The sequence below is a fragment of the Oncorhynchus keta genome, chromosome 21 (assembly GCF_023373465.1).
Source record: "Oncorhynchus keta strain PuntledgeMale-10-30-2019 chromosome 21, Oket_V2, whole genome shotgun sequence".
In the NCBI taxonomy this organism is placed as follows: Eukaryota; Metazoa; Chordata; class Actinopteri; order Salmoniformes; family Salmonidae; genus Oncorhynchus; species Oncorhynchus keta.
In genome coordinates, this window is record NC_068441.1 from 36,440,381 (window position 1) to 36,459,570 (window position 19,190).

Below are 19,190 nucleotides of genomic sequence, written 5' to 3' on the forward strand. Positions count from 1 at the left end.
GGGTGTTGTCCAGGATCACGCCAAGGTTCTTAGCGCTCTGGGAGGAGGACACAATGGAGTTGTCAACCGTGATGGCGAGATCATGGAACGGGCAGTCCTTCCCGGGAGGAAGAGCAGCTCCGTCTTGCCGAGGTTCAGCTTGAGGTGGTGATCCGTCATCCACACTGATATGTCTGCCAGACATGCAGAGATGCGATTCGCCACCTGGTCATCAGAAGGGGGAAAGGAGAAGATTAATTGTGTGTCGTCTGCATAGCAATGATAGGAGAGACCATGTGAGGTTATGACAGAGCCAAGTGACTTGGTGTATAGCGAGAATAGGAGAGGGCCTAGAACAGAGCCCTGGGGGACACCAGTGGTGAGAGCGCGTGGTGAGGAGACAGATTCTCGCCACGCCACCTGGTAGGAGCGACCTGTCAGGTAGGACGCAACCAAGCGTGGGCCGCGCCGGAGATGCCCAACTCGGAGAGGGTGGAGAGGAGGATCTGATGGTTCACAGTATCGAAGGCAGCCGATAGGTCTAGAAGGATGAGAGCAGAGGAGAGAGAGTTAGCTTTAGCGGTGCGGAGCGCCTCCGTGATACAGAGAAGAGCAGTCTCAGTTGAATGACTAGTCTTGAAACCTGACTGATTTGGATCAAGAAGGTCATTCAGAGAGAGATAGTGGGAGAGCTGGCCAAGGACGGCACGTTCAAGAGTTTTGGAGAGAAAAGAAAGAAGGGATACTGGTCTGTAGTTGTTGACATCGGAGGGATTGAGTGTAGGTTTTTTCAGAAGGGGTGCAACTCTCGCTCTCTTGAGGACGGAAGGGACGTAGCCAGCGGTCAGGGATGAGTTGATGAGCGAGGTGAGGTAAGGGAGAAGGTCTCCGGAAATGGTCTGGAGAAGAGAGGAGGGGATAGGGTCAAGCGGGCAGGTTGTTGGGCGGCCGGCCGTCACAAGACGCGAGATTTCATCTGGAGAGAGAGGGGAGAAAGAGGTCAGAGCACAGGGTAGGGCAGTGTGAGCAGAACCAGCGGTGCCGTTTGACTTAGCAAACGAGGATCGGATGTCGTCGACCTTCTTTTCAAAATGGTTGACGAAGTCATCTGCAGAGAGGGAGGGGGGGGGGAGGAGGATTCAGGAGTGAGGAGAAGGTGGCAAAGAGCTTCCTAGGGTTAGAGGCAGATGCTTGGAATTTAGAGTGGTAGAAAATGGCTTTAGCAGCAGAGACAGAGGAGGAAAATGTAGAGAGGAGGGAGTGAAAGGATGCCAGGTCCGCAGGGAGGCGAGTTTTCCTCCATTTCCGCTCAGCTGCCCGGAGCCCTGTTCTGTGAGCTCGCAATGAGTCGTCGAGCCACGGGGCGGGAGGGGAGGACCGCGCCGGCCTGGAGGATAGGGGACATAGAGAGTCAAAGGATGCAGAAAGGGAGGAGAGGAGGGTTGAGGAGGCAGAATCAGGAGATAGGTTGGAGAAGGTATGAGCAGAGGGAAGAGATGATAGGATGGAAGAGGAGAGAGTAGCGGGGGAGAGAGAGCGAAGGTTGGGACGGCGCGATACCATCCGAGTAGGGGCAGTGTGGGAGGTGTTTGATGAGAGCGAGAGGGAAAAGGATACAAGGTAGTGGTCGGAGACTTGGAGGGGAGTTGCAATGAGGTTAGTGGAAGAACAGCATCTAGTAAAGATGAGGTCGAGCGTATTGCCTGCCTTGTGAGTAGGGGGGGAAGGTGAGAGGGTGAGGTCAAAAGAGGAGAGGAGTGGAAAGAAGGAGGCAGAGAGGAATGAGTCAAAGGTAGACGTGGGGAGGTTAAAGTCGCCCAGCACTGTGAGAGGTGAGCCGTCCTCAGGAAAGGAGCTTATCAAGGTATCAAGCTCATTGATGAACTCTCCGAGGGAACCTGGAGGGCGATAAATGATAAGGATGTTAAGCTTGAAAGGGCTGGTAACTGTGACAGCATGGAATTCAAATGAGGCGATAGACAGATGGGTTAGGGGAGAAAGAGAGAATGACCACTTGGGAGAGATGAGGATCCCGGTGCCACCACCCCGCTGACCAGAAGCTCTCGGGGTGTGCGAGAACACGTGGGCGGACGAAGAGAGAGCAGTAGGAGTAGCAGTGTTGTCTGTGGTGATCCATGTTTCCGTCAGTGCCAAGAAGTCGAGGGACTGGAGGGAGGCATAGGCTGAGATGAACTCTGCCTTGTTGGCCGCAGATCGGCATTTCCAGAGGCTACCGGAGACCTGGAACTCCACGTGGGTCGTGCGCGCTGGGACCACCAGATTAAGGTGGTCGCGGCCACGCGGTGTGGAGCGTTTGTATGGTCTGTGCAGAGAGGAGAGAACAGGGATAGACAGACACATAGTTAACATATAGAACGTTTATACAGTGCATTCCCAAAGTATTGACTTTTTCCACATTCTGTTATCTTACAGCCTTCATCGTCAAATGCTTTTCCTCCCCTTAATCTTCACCCAATACTGCATCATAACAAAGCAAAAACTGTTTTTTAGTTTGTTTTTTTGATAATGTCAAAAATAAAAAATAAACTGATATCACAATTACATAAGTATTCAGACCCTTTGTTATGGGACTTGAAAATGTATACATCTTCTAAAAACCTGTTTTCGCTTTGTCATTATGGGGTATTGTGTGTAGATCGATGAGAAATGTTTTATTAAATCCATTTTAGAATCAGGCTCTAATGTAACAGAATGTGGAAAAAGTCAAGGGGTCTAAATACTTTCCAAATGCAGTGTACATACTTGACATAAGCAACGAGTTGAGATATCAGGCGATGATAATCAGGCTGCTGTTCTCCCTCCCCCCACCAGGTGACGCTGCTGAAGTACGGCGTGCACGAGGCCATCTTCGCCATGCTGCCTTCGCTCATGAACAAGGACGGATTGCTGGTGGCCAACGGGAAGGGCTTTGTGACCCGGGAGTTCCTGCGCAGCCTGCGGCGCCCCTTCAGCGAGATCATGGAGCCCAAGTTTGAGTTTGCGGTTAAGTTCAACGCCCTGGAGCTGGATGACAGTGACCTGGCCCTGTTCGTGGCCGCCATCATCCTCTGTGGAGGTATGTGCGTTTTCTATACTGGTGCTACCAGGAAAACTCATTACTGTTCGACCACAATACACTGTCCTAATAACCCTAACCCCTCTACTATCATCAGAAGCCTAAAATATAAGTTTGTTTTCTAACAGTTGACAGATACTTACCTCCCTCCCCCCATTCCTTTTCTCGCCCCTCTCCTCTTCCAATCCTTTCCCTCTCTCTCCTCCTGTCAGACCGTCCGGGGCTGATAAACATCAAGCAGGTGGAGGAGATTCAGGACAGCATCCTGCAGGCCCTGGACCAGCACCTGCTGGCCAACCACACGGACTCAAAGTACCTTTTTCCCAAGCTGCTCAACAAGATGGCTGACCTGCGCCAGCTGGTAACTGAGAACGCCATGCTGGTCCAGAAGATCAAGAAGACAGAGTCAGAGACCTCGCTTCACCCGCTGCTGCAGGAGATCTACAAGGACATGTACTGACTGGACTGGTTTAGCTTCCTAGTACAGCAGCAGTGTTCACTCACTCCTGGTTTCTGGGATTGGGAGTCACAGGGAGTGCATGTTTTTGTTCCAGCCCATCATTAACACACTATTCACCTCATCAGCCAATCAACCACGACCTTGATCAGTTGAATCATGTGTGCCAGTGTTTATTCTGAAGTCTCAATAAAAGAATAAAGGAAAACGCTGGCTGGTGGGAGTTATAACTATGTATATGTAGCTGCACACTCTTGTTCAGATGCAATTGATTGACTATAAATCACCATAGTTTGGGAGGCAAGTTGCCTTCATCAGGGTCTCTGGACTGTACGAATGACATGTACTGACCTGGAATGGAGCAAGAGACTGATGGGAGACATACAGAGTAACATACACCCTACCACATATTAAACATGTTTGGGTGCCCGAAATAGGTGATTTGCACTGTTTCAAGTGGATGCTGTTGTATAGCAGGCCTTTAACTGTGGTTGGACAGGACTGATGCAGTTGAAGGGCTTGTAGTGTCCTGCTCTGAACGTGGTGAAGGTGCAGTGTCGAGGTATTCATTTCCAGGAGAATACCAAACAGCTCAACAACCAACGCCACAACAAAACCAAGAGTCCCCTTTTCCCCCTAAATGTTACAAGGATGATCAGCGTTGCTCTTTTTATACAACATATTTTTGTATTCTCTCTCGATGCGCAGTGTTTTTTACAACGGTCAACACATTCTTAACCCTGCGGTTCAGGGTCATTACCAGACTTTGTTCTGCCATTGTTTGTGTTACAAACTTCCTGAGAAGTCGTGATGCTGTGATATTCAGAAAAATGCTGGTTCTGCTTGCCTGTACAAATGAGGGTTGTCGGCAACCATAGGTGTCCCTTGACCGTCCGTCCCTATCATCCCATCCTAAGGCCATAACACTGGGATAAGCTATCACCAAACCCCCCTTAGCTCTCCTTTCCACATGTGTATAAATTCACACCCCTCAACCTCCCACTGATCTAATCATAGAACGGTTTGGATTCGTTTGATAACTCAGTCCCGGGTTCGAATAACCTCCCTTCTGTGCTAGTGAACAAAATCCATCGTCACACCCCCAGAGAATGTGTGATAGAAGGAGCTGTGATTTTGTATATGCCTTTTATATATGAATCTCCTCCATTTGAGGTCCACCCCCAGCCCTTCTCATCCTGTTAGACCAGGAAGCACACAGTCCAGTCAGTCTCACTTTTCAATGGACACATACATTTATAGATTCTTACAACATCCTAACCTCAATACCTTTTATGTTTTCTTTTGTGTACAACTGATGGGTCTAAAACCATGGGATGATGCTGTGTTGTCATACTGTGAAGGTGAACCTGATCACAGTGTCTGTATAAGACGTTTTGAATGCCTGATTTTACTTATGTTTACTTAATTATGTATAATTGAAGTATGGTATGTATATATTATTTTTCAGCCAGGTGGTGTTCTGTTAACTGCACACAGTCGACAAGCCAAACTCTTAACTTTTCTCATATTATGAGCTTACCGCTTTCTTTCTTTTCCTCTCTTCTTCTTCCGCTAAGTATGGTGCTATGGATTTGGCCAGCTATCGCTACCCCGCGCAGTCTAACTTCAGACAGGGAATGACCCGTTCATAATACTTAGAGAAAAATTGATCTTTCTCTCTTGGTTCTTTCACTTCTTCACTGATCTACAAAGGCCAGGTCAAATGAAAGCAACACAGGAAAAGCTTCTGTAGTGCTTCCACCATATAGATTGTACCCATCTACATCATGATCAATTGAAGGGAGTAAGTGAGCATTTGAAGAGTTTAAATATATTTCAACGGTCAAAAAATTACTTCTAGAAAATTACTTCTAGACAAGCCATCAGAATTCAGAGATGCATGGCAGCAGGGGGACCAATCTAAATTGCCATGAGAGGAAAAAGGTTTATTCTCATTCTTTTAGGTCAGCCAATTATGGTAACTGATGAAATACTGCACTTCCTACTGTACATAGCAATTATGTAAATGATATGCAAAACCATGTATGTTTCTGTTTTTATTATTTTCTATATTGTGATGTTAAAATTGCTAAAAAAGTTTATTCTAGCACGAGTAAGGGGAGGACATGATATATGTGACTCCTTGCCTATACAGTAGAGAGGTTACGGATATCTCTTGAATAAGCGCTTTATTTCTGCTCACATGGAGTTGATAAAGCACAAATGAGTGATCTGATGCTCACCTAACTGCAGAAACCGTTGAGACAATGATGATAATAAAGTGACAGTGTTGAACCACCTGTTCTGGTTAGAGTGCTGTATCCACACGGAGTCGGTGTACCCTGGGGCGGATGGGGGGGTTCGTTCTCTTTCTGTACTCATCTTTCTTTAATTCTCTTACCTTCTTCCTTTCTCTCAGTATGAATCATTTTATTTTCCTGCTTTTTTTTCTGGTGCCACTAGAAATGTCATTGTCACGGACCGCCCGTGGTTAGTTATAATTACACATTTGATGTGTTCATAAACTTCTAGGGATTTTAAAACAACTTTTCAGTTACTGACTAGAACAAGTTACTATGAAATGTCAGCAAGGTAGTACTGCTGCATGAGAAAAAAAAGCTAAATTGTGTACATTTTCTTTGAAAAATTGTCGGTTTTGTCTAATGATTTTATTTCTGCATACATATGTATGAGCACAACAGCACAGGTCTGAAATATTCTACGGTCTACCACAGCAATACTGTGCATTTCCCCCTATGTAACATCTGTATAAACACATGGTGTTAAACGTCTGAGGGAAAGTATAGGATTTCTACCTTTGGTATAGAACTTCCTATAAATGATTGATTAAAAAACATTGGTTAATACTTTTGATGTCTTCTGCTTTCTTCTTACTTGTTCGACTACATGTGAAGTTTTCAATTACTGGACAAAATCTCATATGTTAAATGTTTGACACATGTTTATATCGTAATGTCAAGGAACATCAACCAAAAAAAGTGTCTCTGGTCAAAAGTAGTGCACTTTATAAGTTCTAGTGCATGTGTGAGAGCAAGATAAATAAAACCAATCCTCTACAACGGGATGGGTCAGGTTTGTGTGTATCGACTGTCACGTGTTGGACAGCCTGGCGGACCGCTGGTTTCCTTCCTGAGACAGCGTTTCCTTTGAGGAGACCTCGCTGACCCTCCAGCCGTTGTTTTTCACGGACAGGCTGGACTCCGGCTGCGGTATCCAACCTACACACAGATCAGTTCAATCAAACTTGAACTTGAATGGAGCCCAGGCTGAGCCCAGGGGGGTCTGGGTGGACCACTACATACAGTGTCCCTCTTCCTGTGAACCCTAATCTGGCCTCAGACTGTTATAGCCCCCCCACTGCTTTTGAATGGGAATAGGAATATGAGACTGTAAAAGTTTGTGCATAAGCACTTAGTTTATAGGCATTGTGACAATTTTTGGGTGTTATGATTGATGATAGACATGGCTTATGTGTTAACACAAGTCTCTCATCAATCCGCTTGTCGCTGTAGCCTAAGGGCATCAGTCTTACCTGTGTAGCGTCCCCTATTCTCTACTTTGTCTTATAAATGGACATTGGATTTTATAAAAGATCACATGGGCAAGGCAGGTCACAGTTCAGTAATAAACTGTGCCTCCAATGCCACATTATGACTAAATACTTTATTTGTTATTTTATAGGGCTTATGTATAGTATTTTCACATGCTTTAGCTAGAATATTGTTATTGCAAGTGATATACATGTCTAAATCCATATATTAATTTCATAAAATAGGTTAGAGACGAGAAAAACTACAAATATGGCCGTCCCGGGAATCGCAGTATTTACGCCACGGAAATACGTCTATAACTTGCGACGGACTGCCACTGCTTCCTTCTTTTCAATGCTCTGTCGCGTGAGAGCAGTACCGTCAATATGAGGTGAGAGGAAATCGCAAGTAAAAAACAAACAACAAGTCAGACATGTTATATTGTTGTCAGTGATCAGTTTAAGACTTACTAACTCTGCACTATAACCGTGTTCACTTTGAACCTCATGTGCAGTGTTTGGAGTGTAGTTACAGTAGCTAGCTTTTGCCATGGTGCGACTAGCTTATGCTAACACTACGGACAAATCCACATCCATCTAACATGAAATCGTAATCGTTTATGTTCCGAACTGAATTAAGTAGTGTCGTACATGACTGGACATGGCTAATGTTGGAATCGTTATGATTTGTACATTTAAACTGGCTTTTATAAATACTCTAGTCTACCGGTTTGTCGACTACTATCGAGAATCTACTATGTGTCAAGTCAGTTCAATGGGATGTGGGGGCGCTAATATTGATGAATTAGTCATTTGGTTAAACATTTATGCATAATTATGCACACTGACATTGGCATTCTGACGCCATGACATTTTGTGTTTAATTACAGCAAGGTATCCAGGGATATGCTTTATGAGGTGGTCAAGGAGGTCCAGGCGGGATCTCTTGCCAAGCCACGCAAGTAAGACCCTTTCTCTAGTGTACCATTAGCAACTTTTGCACGTTGATGTGGCCATTTTAATAAAATAATGCATGTTATGTCACAATCCCTAATATCGGGTAAGTCTTAGTGATGATCTTGATTGGTTTGCTTTGTTTTCCTAAAGGTTCACAGAGTCTGTAGAGCTCCAGATCAGCTTGAAGAATTATGATCCCCAGAAGGACAAGCGTTTCTCTGGCACAGTCAGGTTTGGCCTCTTTCCTGTATCACCCATCCTTCTGCCTGTCTTCCCCGTTTAGTCCTGAATGTGAACGGGCCTGGTTCGGCCCCTTGATCTGGACATTAAAAGCTCACTGGCTCAAACCCAATCCTCTTTATGCACACTCAATATCCACACTTATCTGGTAATGTACAATCTCTCAGACACACTCTTGCAGCATGTGTTATACACATTCACTAACTCATACAGAAACTAAATTCCAATAGCAGGGCTGTTGTGGGACAGATGGTGCAGAAGTGTTCTGGGTAGTCTGACTGAACCTTGGGGGAGGGAGCCAGAGGACGGATCCCTACCCTGGGTCTTAAAACATGAGGAGGGGGGGGGGGTCTTTGTGCCCACCCTCGAGCCGATCATTTTAGGTAAAGGTGTTGCTGGTCTGTGGTTCTGGTAAGACTACAGAGTACTCTTTTCTGGTACGAGTCGTCCCTCTGGGTTTGGATTTCGTCCATTTTGGGGAGTCAATGGATGGCAATGTTGAAGGGTGGAAGTGACTTGTCTAGTCAGGAAGTACACAAGCTAGTGGTGTAACGTTAAGGATTTTGGTTTGGGGAAGGATTGGGTAAAGTTAGGTTTAGCCTTTCACTGCAGCCGACTAAATCAGGGTCAACGTGATTTTTGGTTGTCTTAAACAAATCTACATTGACATAAGTATACACCTCATGTTTTATGGGTATAAAAACACATGTACCATGTCAGATATATTTAATGTATTTGATTTTGCATCCTAGTATTACACTTTATATACATCACAAAAGACTGAAATATAATAACGGTTTGATGTGGAAACACCAGATTCTCGTATTTGTTTTAAATGTCTATTAATGTTAAATTCTAGTGAAGTGCCCCCCCGTTATGTGGTTTGAGCTTTACTGATGTGCCATATGGTTGTCAACTGTTCTGAATATCCCCTATAGACTGAAGACCACCCCCAGGCCCAAGTTCTCTGTGTGCATCCTGGGAGACCAGCAGCATTGTGATGAGGCCAAGGCTGCAGAGCTGCCCCACATGGACATTGAGGCCCTCAAGAAACTCAACAAGAACAAGAAAATGGTCAAGAAACTGGGTGAGTGGTGCTTCAAGTAATTTCCAGATCGTCCTATAGTTTTATAGATAGTCTTATGATCTGTCTAGGTCTTGCTACTGTTTATCTGCATTTAAATGAGTCTTACATTTCCCCTGTCCTGAAGCGCTGGGTCCATCTCTGGTCTCGGTCTTGATCATTTTGTTCTTGACTCTAATCTCTGCCGAACAGCCAAGAAGTATGATGCCTTCCTGGCCTCTGAATCGCTGATCAAGCAGATCCCTCGTATCCTGGGGCCTGGGCTCAACAAGGCTGGCAAATTCCCCTCCCTGCTCACCCACAACGAGAACCTCAACATCAAGGTTGATGAGGTCAAATCCACCATTAAGTTCCAGATGAAGAAGGTATGAATCGGTCTGGTGACATATGTAGTTTTATTGCAGATGTTACATGATGGATACATGCAGTCTGTAGGATCAATGCATTTAAGTATCCGCCTGTTAATTTACATTTTAGCATTTAGCAGACACTCTTAACCTTAAGTGCTCCTGTAAGTCACTCTGGATAAGTGCCTTGCTGAAGGGCACATCGATAGATTGTTTTATCTATTTGGCTCGCGGATTCAAAACAGCGACCTTTCGGTTACTGGCCCAATGCTCTTAACTGCTAGGCTCCCTGCCAGTGTAACATGACCCAATCTCCTCGCCACTCTATTTCAGGTGCTGTGTCTGGCAGTGGCTGTGGGTCACGTGAAGATGTCCGAGGAGGAGCTGGTCTACAACATCCACTTGGCAGTTAACTTCCTGGTGTCTCTGCTGAAGAAGAACTGGCAGAATGTCCGTGCCCTCTATGTCAAAAGCACCATGGGAAAGCCCCAGCGCCTCTACTAGAGGATCAAACTGCTTTTACTACCAATAAAAGGACATAAAAACATCTCCTCGTTTTGTGGGTATTCTTGTTGTCACAGACTACTTTGTGTAGTGGTGGTCATCCTCTGAGGGATCAGAGACATTTGATATTAAAAACTAAATATTTACCAGCCTGTTTTTGGAAGTAGCACAATGTCTGCAGATTGCATGCATTTATATTAAATGTCATAGATTACGTTGTTAACGGGGGCAAATTAGCTAAATCGAGATGAGGTACAGATTCACAGAAATAATGCATAGAAGAGTCAATCTGCCCCAGTTTCTACCGAAGCTAGTAAGTGAAATTGATGGGAGTGGCCAACATGACACGGTTGGAGGGGGATAGCAATTTATTGGTCACATGGACAAATCTAATGCAGACCTATATTCATTTTCCCTAAAAGTGATATTTGGTTTGAAGTCTGCATGGCTGACCATTTCAATTTGTCAGTTCTTGGTTGCCATTCTGCTTCAGATGGCCCTCAAAATGAACAGGTGTTGAGGCTGAGCAGGGTAAGGGTCATGAAGAAATGGTCCATGTAGTCAGAGCAAAAATGTGTACCGCTTAAAATGCATGCACAATCACTTACAATGTAAGCAAAGTCCCCTGATGTTCCTGCCGGTTTGCCTCTCAATAACAGCACAGGAGGTTGCTGTGACAATACGATTACTTGTCTTTTCCTCTACTCTGATACTGGAGAGCATAGAGCCAAGTCACGGTAAGAACTGTCCTTCAATGCATTTGGAAAGTATTTAGACGCCTTCCCTTTATTTACATTTTGTTACATTAGCCTTTTAGATTTGTTTTCAAACGTATTCAAAATAAACACCTTAACATAAGTATTCAGACCCTTTACTTTTCAGACTCAAAACTGAGCACAGGGGCATCCTGTTTCCATTGATCATCCTTGATATTTCTACAACTTGATTGGAGTCCACCTGTGGTAAATTCAATTGATTGAACATGATTTGGAAAGGCACACCTGTCTATATAAGGTCCCACAGTTGACGGTGCATGCCAGAGCAAAAACCAAGCCATGAGGTCGAAGGAATTGTCCGTAGAGCTCAGAGACAGGATTGTGTTGAGCAACAGACCTGGGGATGGGTACCAAACAAATTCTGCAGCATTGAAGATCGCCAAGAACACAGTGGCCTCCATTCTTAAATGGAAGAAGTTTGGAACCACCAAGACTCTTACTAGAGCTGGCCGCCTGGCCAAACAAGCAATCGGGGGAGAAGGGCCTTGGTCAGGGAGGTGATGGTCGCTCCAGAGTTCCTCTGTGGAGAAGGGAGAATGTTCCAGAAGGATAACCGTCACTGCAGCACTTCACCAATCAGGCCTTTATGGTAGAGTGGCCAGATGGAAGCCACTCCTCAGTAAAAGGCACATGACAGCCCGCTTGGAGTTTGCCAGAAGGCATCTAAAGGACTCTCAGACCATGAGAAACAAGTGTCTCTTGTCTGATGAAACCAGGATGGAACTCTGGCCTGAATGCCAAGCTTTAATTCTGGAGGAAACCAGGCATCGCTTATCACCTGGCCAATGCCATCCCTACGGTGAAGCATGGTGGTGGCAGCATCATGCTGAGGGGATGTTTTTCAACGTCAGGGACTGGGAGACTAGTCAGGGCCGAGGGAAAGATGAACGGAGCAATGTACAGAGGGATCCTTGATGAAAATCTGCTCCAGAGGGCTCAGGACCTCAGACTGGGGCAAAGGTTCACCTTCCAACAGGACAACGACCCTAAGCACACAGCCAAGACAACGCAGGAGTGGCTTCGAGGCAAGTCTCTGAATGTCCCTGAGGGGACCAGCCAGAGCCCGGACTTGAACCCGATCAAACATCTCTGGAGAGACCTGAAAATAGCTGTGCCTCGACGTTCCCCATCCAACCTGACAGAGCTTGAAAGGATCTGCAGAGAAGAATGGGAGTAACTCCCCAAATACAGGTGTGCCAAGCTTGTAGTGTCATACCCAAGAAGACTCAAAGCTGTAATCGCTGCCAAAGGTGCTTCAACAAAGTACGGAGCAAAGGGTCTGAATACATAAATGTGATATTTCAGGGAGGGCGGGGTTTATACATTTGCTAACATTTCTAAACCTGTTTTTGCTTTGTCATTGATGAGGGGGAGTAACTATTAAACAATTTTAGAATAAGGCTGTAACGTAACATTTGGAAACAAAATCAGGGGGTCTGAATACTTTCTGTATGCACTTTATATTATCATCCTTCTGCCTCTGACTGCTGTCCAATAGTATAAACACCCCTAGGCACTTCATTGAGATCTAAAAGGGTGTATTAGTTATGTATGGTTAAAGACCAACCAGTTCCTCTGATTGGCTTTGTGGAATTTGCCATAATGTTTACACCAATCCAATCCTTTCAGCTACTTGAGTAGAGCTAAGGCATTCAAGTTGAGTTGGATGTGTGAAGGGGAGAATGAGTGAGCTCTGACATCGCAACCATGAGCATATTCATTACGCTGATTTTGTTCAACTGAAGAAAACGGAAGAAAACGGGACCTACCTGAATTTGTCAAATAGAAACTCTTGTTTTAACTGGTATGCCAAGGAGGAGGACTGTTTGGAAGTTTGTTTAGTCTAGCATTCTAGCTTCAGGTGAAGTTCACTCTTGTATGAGTGAGCAAGACTTCACTCAAACAAGTGTGCATGTGTTTTGGGGTTGAGGGTGGTCCCTAATCTGTCTTTATCACCAACTCTTGGATGAATTCCCTCTAGAAAACCATGACTCCCCCATTGGTGTGAGGGAACAAAGCTGGTGGGAATTCAAACAGCTGTCAGGGGAGGTTTAAAAAGGCAATATAAGGAAAAGTGAAGGAGAACAGGGAAGAAGAGCGAGGAAGGAGTGTGGGCAGCATCACTAGACCGGAATGTCACTGTGCTCAGTAGCTCCTGAAAAACAAAACATCATTGGACACCATGGGCCTCACTACACCGGTAAGATAATAATGGTGTCCCATCATATTAAAAATGGCCGTGCAACTGTTTTTGGCAGTTTAGTAGATTGTATTAAGATATCTAACACTGTTTCAATATGAACTAGTTGTTTTTTTGAGACTCAAAGTTTTTAGTTCTATGTTGTATTATTTTGTGACCACTTTGGTCTGTGTCTTCTGTGTCTAAATAACGGAATGTCTATAGGCCTATACATATTTGGCTGAATCTCTGTCATTTCACAACTACCACAGTCCTCAATAACTAAATATGGATGTTTCCCTTTTGCTTAGACTATAAAATGTAGCTTCAAAGTAAATAGAGGGAGAATAACAGTTGACTTCAGTGTGTATCTATGCTGCTTTTTGGAACTGTTTTAAACTTAGAGAAGAGAACAGTTAAAGAAGAGCATCAGCTTCTTCTTAGTGAAACAGTGACTGGTCTATTGAATAAATGTTTTAAAGGATAAACAATAGTACCAGTCAAAAGTATGGACACACCTACTCATTCAAGGATTTTTCTTTATTTTTACAATTTTCTACATTGTAGAATAATAGTGAAGACATCAAATCTATGAAATAACACATATGGAATCATGTAGTAATAAAGAGGGTTAAACAAATTAAAATATATTTTAGATTCTTCAAAGTAGTCACCCTTTGCCTAAATGACAGCTTTGCACACTTTTTGCATTCTCTCAACCAGCTTCATAAGGAATGCTTTTTCAAAAGTCTTGAAGGAATTCCCACACATGCTGAGCATTTGTAGGCTGATTTTTCTTCACTCTGCGGTCCAACTCATCCCAAACCCTCTCAATTGGTTTGAGGTCAGGTGATTGTGGAGGCCAGGTCATCTGATGCAGCACTCCATCACTCTCTTTGGTCAAATAGCCCTTACACAGCCTGGAGATGTGTTTTAGGTCATTGTCCTGTTGAAAAATAAATGATAGTCCCACTAAGCACAATCCAGATGGGATGGTGTATTGCTGCAGAATCCTGTGGTAGCTATGCTGATTAAGTGTGCCTTGAATTCTAATGAGTGTCACCAGCAAAGCAACCCCACACCATCACACCTCCTCCTCCATGCTTCACGGTGGGAACCACACAGATCATCCGTTCACCTACTCTGCATCTCACAAAGACACGGCGGTTGGAACCAAAAATATAACATTTGGACTCATCAGACCAAAGGACAGATTTCCATGGGTCCAATTTCCATTGCTCATGTTTCTTGGCCCAAACAAGTCTCTTCTTATTATTGGGGTCCTTTAGTAGTGGTTTCTTTGCAGCAATTTGACCATGAAGGCCTGATTCATGCAAACTCCTCTGAACAGTTGATGTTGAGATGTGTCTGCTTCTTGAACTCTGAAGCATTTATTTGTGCTGTAATTTCTGAGGCTGGTAACTCTAATGAACTTATCCTCTGCAGCATAGGTAACTCTGGGTCTTCCTTTCCTGTGGCGGTCCTCATGAGAGTCAGTGTCATCATAGAGCTTGATGGTTTTTGCGACTTCACTTGAAGACGAAGTTTTTGAAATGTTCCGTATTGACTGACCTTCATGTCTTAAAGTAATGATGGACTGTTGTTTCTCTTTGCTTATTTGAGCTGTTCTTGCCATAATATGGATTTGGTCTTTTACCAAATAGGGCATCTTCTGTATACCACCCCTACCTTGTCACAACACAACTGATTGGCTCAAATGCATTAAGTATAAATACATTCCACAAATTAACTTTTGTTAATTGAAATGCATTCCAGGTGACTACCTCATGAAGCTGGTTTAGAGAATGCCAAGAGTATGCAAAGCTGTCATTAAGGCAAAGAGTGGCTACTTTAAAGAATATAAAATATATTTAAATTTGTTTAACACTTTTTTTGGTTACTACATGATTCCATATGTGTTATTTCATAGTTTTGATGTCTTCACTATAATTTTACAATGTATAAAATAGTTTAAAAAAAAAAATAATAATAATAATTGAATTAGTAGGCGTGTCTAAACTTTTGACTGGTACTGTATGTCAGAGACATCTTAAGACAGCGTATTAACCTCAGGTCTTATAGTATGTAACTGCTGTACTTTCATGTTATGACGTGAATATTGTGACTGCCCACTGTCAAAAGTATGGACTATTAAACACTACTTTTTAATATTAGACAATAAGTGTTTATAGTGACACTTGTACATGCTTCTGTCTGGAGTTGTATGGTTATATTGTTAGTATTAGATGTGTGGGTGTTTCCTAAAGCAAGCCAGCTGTTTATCCTCAGATTAAACTCATGTAGTTAATGATTGTCCTTTTCCTCTCCTCCTTTGTGTTCAGATAGTCCCTACCCCCACTTCTGTTTGTTTATAGCTACTGCATATCTTTCTCTCTCTGTTCTCCAGCATGCTCCTCTGTGTCCCTGTTTCCCCCGTGGTACTGTGCTCAGACACAGCCTCTGTTGAAACTGAGAGCTGCCTGTTAGCTTTCTCTACTCACTCTTAAAGGATGTCACATTATGAATTGAGTGTTAAACTTGTGACCTGGGGGCAGGATCAGTGTCAGTATCCCTGTGAGCATGATGTGAATGAAATTGTGGGCCATCTTTCCCTGTTTTCCCTTCCTTTAACAGGGTGTGTGTGTGCCATCTTTCAATATACTTGTAGAACGGAAGTCTGAATATTATTTGAGTTCTCTCTCTCTCTCTCTCTCTCTCAGATGTGAGGTATTCTTTCTCTCTCAGATGTGAGGTATTCTTTCTGTAGGGTTGGTAAAAAGTATCAGGGGTGTGGAGAAAGATTTAAACAACACTGTACTCACACTGTACCACTCTGCCTAACACTGGGACCATGATTGCACAGGTAAGCAGGAACATTTATTTCTTAATGAAAACATTCTTAAACCAGGCAAGTCTATTGAGAACTTCTCCTCATCTACAATAACAGCATGACCACGAGGTTGCTAACTGATTTCTGTGCCGTCCCTCTCCCAACACCCTGCTAAGAAGGCCACTCCCTGTGAGTATGCTGGCATACTGGGGGACAGCTCGGACTCTGACGAAGGTAAGGAATCCGTTTTGCTGCCTGAGCTGCATCGTTGCCAGCAACAGGACGTGGCTGTACTTCCATTTCCTGTCCTCTCTGTTGTTGTATGCTAGCGAAGCTATGTACACTCTGTCCTCTCTTCTCCTCTCCCCTCCTCTGCTCCTCTCCTCAGAGCCCAGTCCAGAGGATCAGCTGGCTATCTCTTGGGAGCACCTTCCTATACTGGAGAGATTGGGCCTCAGCAGGTCAGTTTATACTAGAGAGATTGGGCTTCAGAAGGTCAGTTTATACTCGGACACACTTACTTTAACACTTTAACTTTTTCGATAGTCACAACCTCACTCTTCTCTTACCTCTCCCTCCCCTTTCTTCCCCTTTCCCCTTTCCCCTATCCTGGCTCTCTACCTCACCTTTTCTCTCCTGCCCTCAGTGGTACAGAGATGACTGAAAAGGAGGTTGAGGTGAGAATTCTTTGCGATTTGTACACTTGGACAAAGAGACTAGAGACTACATGCACCCACATGCAGACGCACGCACGCACACGCACACACACACACACTGCACACTCATCCACTAACTGTTCTGTCCCCTATAGAATGCGTTTATCCAGCTTGCACTGGCGTTCCGTTGTGACCAGTACACCCTAACCCAGAGACTGCAGGCTGAGGAACACGACAGAACAGTGGCCCAGGAGAACCTCATCCTTGAACTGGAGCAAACCAGAAACACACTGCAGGTAGGGGTGTGTACACGTGTGTTTGACCTGGCTGCTTCACAGTTAATGGTCTGATAAATGTATGTTTCAAGTTTAAACCGTACCTCTCTCTTCCTACACACTTCCTTTCTCTTTTACTATATCTATCCTCCAATCTTCTATTCCCCCCCTCCTCTCCCCCCTCTCACCCAGCATCTGAGAGGTAGATGTGTAGACGCTGAGATGCTGAGTCTTATTGAGGCCAGGTTGGACACAGTGCTGGACGGCGTGAGTGACATCATCACTGCTGCTGAGATGCTGGGGACCGTGCACCAGGTGAGATTGTCGTGTAATCCTAGGCTTGCTCTTTTGAGGTATAAGTCAAGGTTTTGGTTAGTGCTCTGTGAAAAATATATTTGTTCAAAACTGTTATACATGTAGTTTGTTTTAAACTTTGATAAATGTTTCTGCTGGGTCAGGAGGCGCGTGTGTGTCATTCTGTGGAGATGATGGGTATACACGTGGAGCATCTGAAGCGTCGTCACGCTGTGGAGAGATCCGAGCTGTTGGAGACCAGGAAGTGTTTCCACCGCAGCCGGGGCAGGAGACACAGCGACTCAGGTCTGATGGCTGCCCCTCAATGGATTTTTTGTGGACTAGTGAATGGAAAATGAATCACAAAGCAGTGACTTTTCTGAATATTTTGATTCTTAAAGTACATTTATTCTTAAAAGAACAATTAATTGTAAGTAGGCCTGATCCACTATAAGTGACTGAGTTTCATAATAGGAGCACAGTATCCTCTGACTGTACAGTATAACAAAATTCTCCACATATGGAAAATCTGTGTTCTGACTGTTGTCTTTTGCATCATTACAGAGGATGGAGACGTTAGGCACCTGTTTGCCAGGCGAGACTCCCAACATGTAACAGACAGTTCACTTCATTGCTTTTCATATCCTTCCTTCAAATATCTCAGTTAAATAAATAGAAAATATCAGTGAGGGCAGCCCAGTGGCTTGAATTCTAATATTTTTAAATGTTTCACTTCCCCGACTTTCTCAGACCCTCCTTCGGCGAAGAGTCAGTGTCACACTAATCCCAACGGGATCCCAGGTTAGAAACAATAACACTAAGACCTACTCCCATTGTGGTCCTGTGATCATGGTATGCATAACTCTAATTCTATGCTGACCTCTCTTTTCTCCCCCATCTTCAATTGCCTCTTTTCCATCCTCTTTCCCCCCCTCTCATTTTCCCTATCAGCTCAGCGACCTGGAGACCAAGTTCCAGGAGGGTTGCAGGGCCAGTGCTGCCACTGACAGCCAGGGGCCAGAAGGGGGCAGTGTGAACCAAGCCAGCAGGTACAGGAAAATCTGCCCTGTCATTAGTGCAGTTAGTGCACTGAGAGTCATCTGCATGGTCAGTTGTCACTAGTCGCTAGTCAATGTGGAGGCTTTCATACGCATATGCACCACAGGCTTAGACACAAGTGCACAGACTACAGTATAAACTTATGATGGATTTAACTGCTGTAGAGAATACCCAAATCAAATCAAATCAAACCGAAATCAAATCAAATCAAATTGTATTTGTGTGCATGGTGTCTGCTGATCTTATGGCTTATCAATGTGCTGTGCCTTGTGTTCATACCATCAGAACTATACAGACCTCTGTAACACCTCTGTAACAGCAGCATTGTTTGTTGTTATAGTATTACCTTGTTTAGTTGGAAGTGTACATTTAACTGTTTCCTTTTTAAAGGCCCTCTGAGATGTCCCCCCACCACACCCCCCTCCTGCTCAGACAGAGCTCCACACAGAGCTCCCAGAGCCTGGAGGAAGAGAGCGAGGTAGCCCCTCACACCAGGTGGGTAGCCCCTCACACCAGGTGGGTAGCCCCTCACACCAGCTCGGTAGCCCCTCATACCCCATGTAGGTAGCCCCTCACACCAGGTAGGTAGCCCCTCATACCCCATGTAGGTAGCCCCTCACATCAGGTAGGTAGCCCCTCATACCCCATGTAGGTAGCCCCTCACACCAGGTAGGTAGCCCCTAACTCATCAACAGGTTCCCCATTTATGACTCATTGACATTTAAATAATGACCAACGGGTCACGTGCGACTGACGCAGGGCCGACCATACTGTGTGTGTGTGTGTGTGTGTGTGTGTGTGTGTGTGTGTGTGTGTGTGTGTGTGTGTGTGTGTGTGTGTGTGTGTGTGTGTGTGTGTGTGTGTGTGTGTGTGTTTCAGTTCCCTGCAGATGACCCTACATCACAGGCGGAGGTCTGCAATCGTGAC

General features: G+C 44.6%; 3 protein-coding genes across 7 annotated transcripts in view; all 3 read left to right on the forward strand.

The window, feature by feature from the left end:
- The window catches only part of LOC118377612 (peroxisome proliferator-activated receptor delta-like), a 46,876-nt gene extending 40,497 nt beyond the window's left edge, over positions 1 to 6,379 (forward strand). For all 5 annotated transcript variants that reach the window (XM_035764560.2, XM_035764558.2, XM_035764559.2 and 2 more), the window contains exons 7-8: positions 2,812 to 3,055; positions 3,268 to 6,379. In XM_035764560.2, the coding sequence (XP_035620453.1) occupies positions 2,812 to 3,055; positions 3,268 to 3,515 (492 nt within the window). In that variant the 3' untranslated portion in view covers positions 3,516 to 6,379. The remainder of the gene's footprint in view (positions 1 to 2,811; positions 3,056 to 3,267) is intronic.
- A 964-nt stretch (positions 6,380 to 7,343) lies between these two features.
- LOC118377613 (60S ribosomal protein L10a) lies at positions 7,344 to 10,237 on the forward strand. Its single transcript, XM_035764563.2, has 6 exons — positions 7,344 to 7,454; positions 7,953 to 8,024; positions 8,170 to 8,250; positions 9,198 to 9,346; positions 9,536 to 9,708; positions 10,024 to 10,237. Exons 1-6 carry the CDS (start codon positions 7,450 to 7,452, stop codon positions 10,192 to 10,194), a joined length of 651 nt encoding a protein of 216 aa, XP_035620456.1. The 5' UTR covers positions 7,344 to 7,449; the 3' UTR covers positions 10,195 to 10,237.
- Positions 10,238 to 13,004: 2,767 nt separating this feature from the next.
- LOC118377616 (inositol 1,4,5-triphosphate receptor associated 2-like) lies at positions 13,005 to 19,124 on the forward strand. The gene is made up of 13 exons (XM_052473795.1): positions 13,005 to 13,170; positions 15,870 to 16,012; positions 16,156 to 16,213; positions 16,368 to 16,440; positions 16,626 to 16,656; positions 16,791 to 16,931; positions 17,103 to 17,225; positions 17,369 to 17,510; positions 17,769 to 17,815; positions 17,955 to 18,005; positions 18,156 to 18,253; positions 18,654 to 18,844; positions 18,889 to 19,124. The coding sequence occupies exons 2-12, from the start codon at positions 16,001 to 16,003 to the stop codon at positions 18,829 to 18,831; spliced, it is 954 nt and encodes a 317-aa protein (XP_052329755.1). The 5' UTR covers positions 13,005 to 13,170; positions 15,870 to 16,000; the 3' UTR covers positions 18,832 to 18,844; positions 18,889 to 19,124.
- Positions 19,125 to 19,190: the final 66 nt, after the last annotated feature.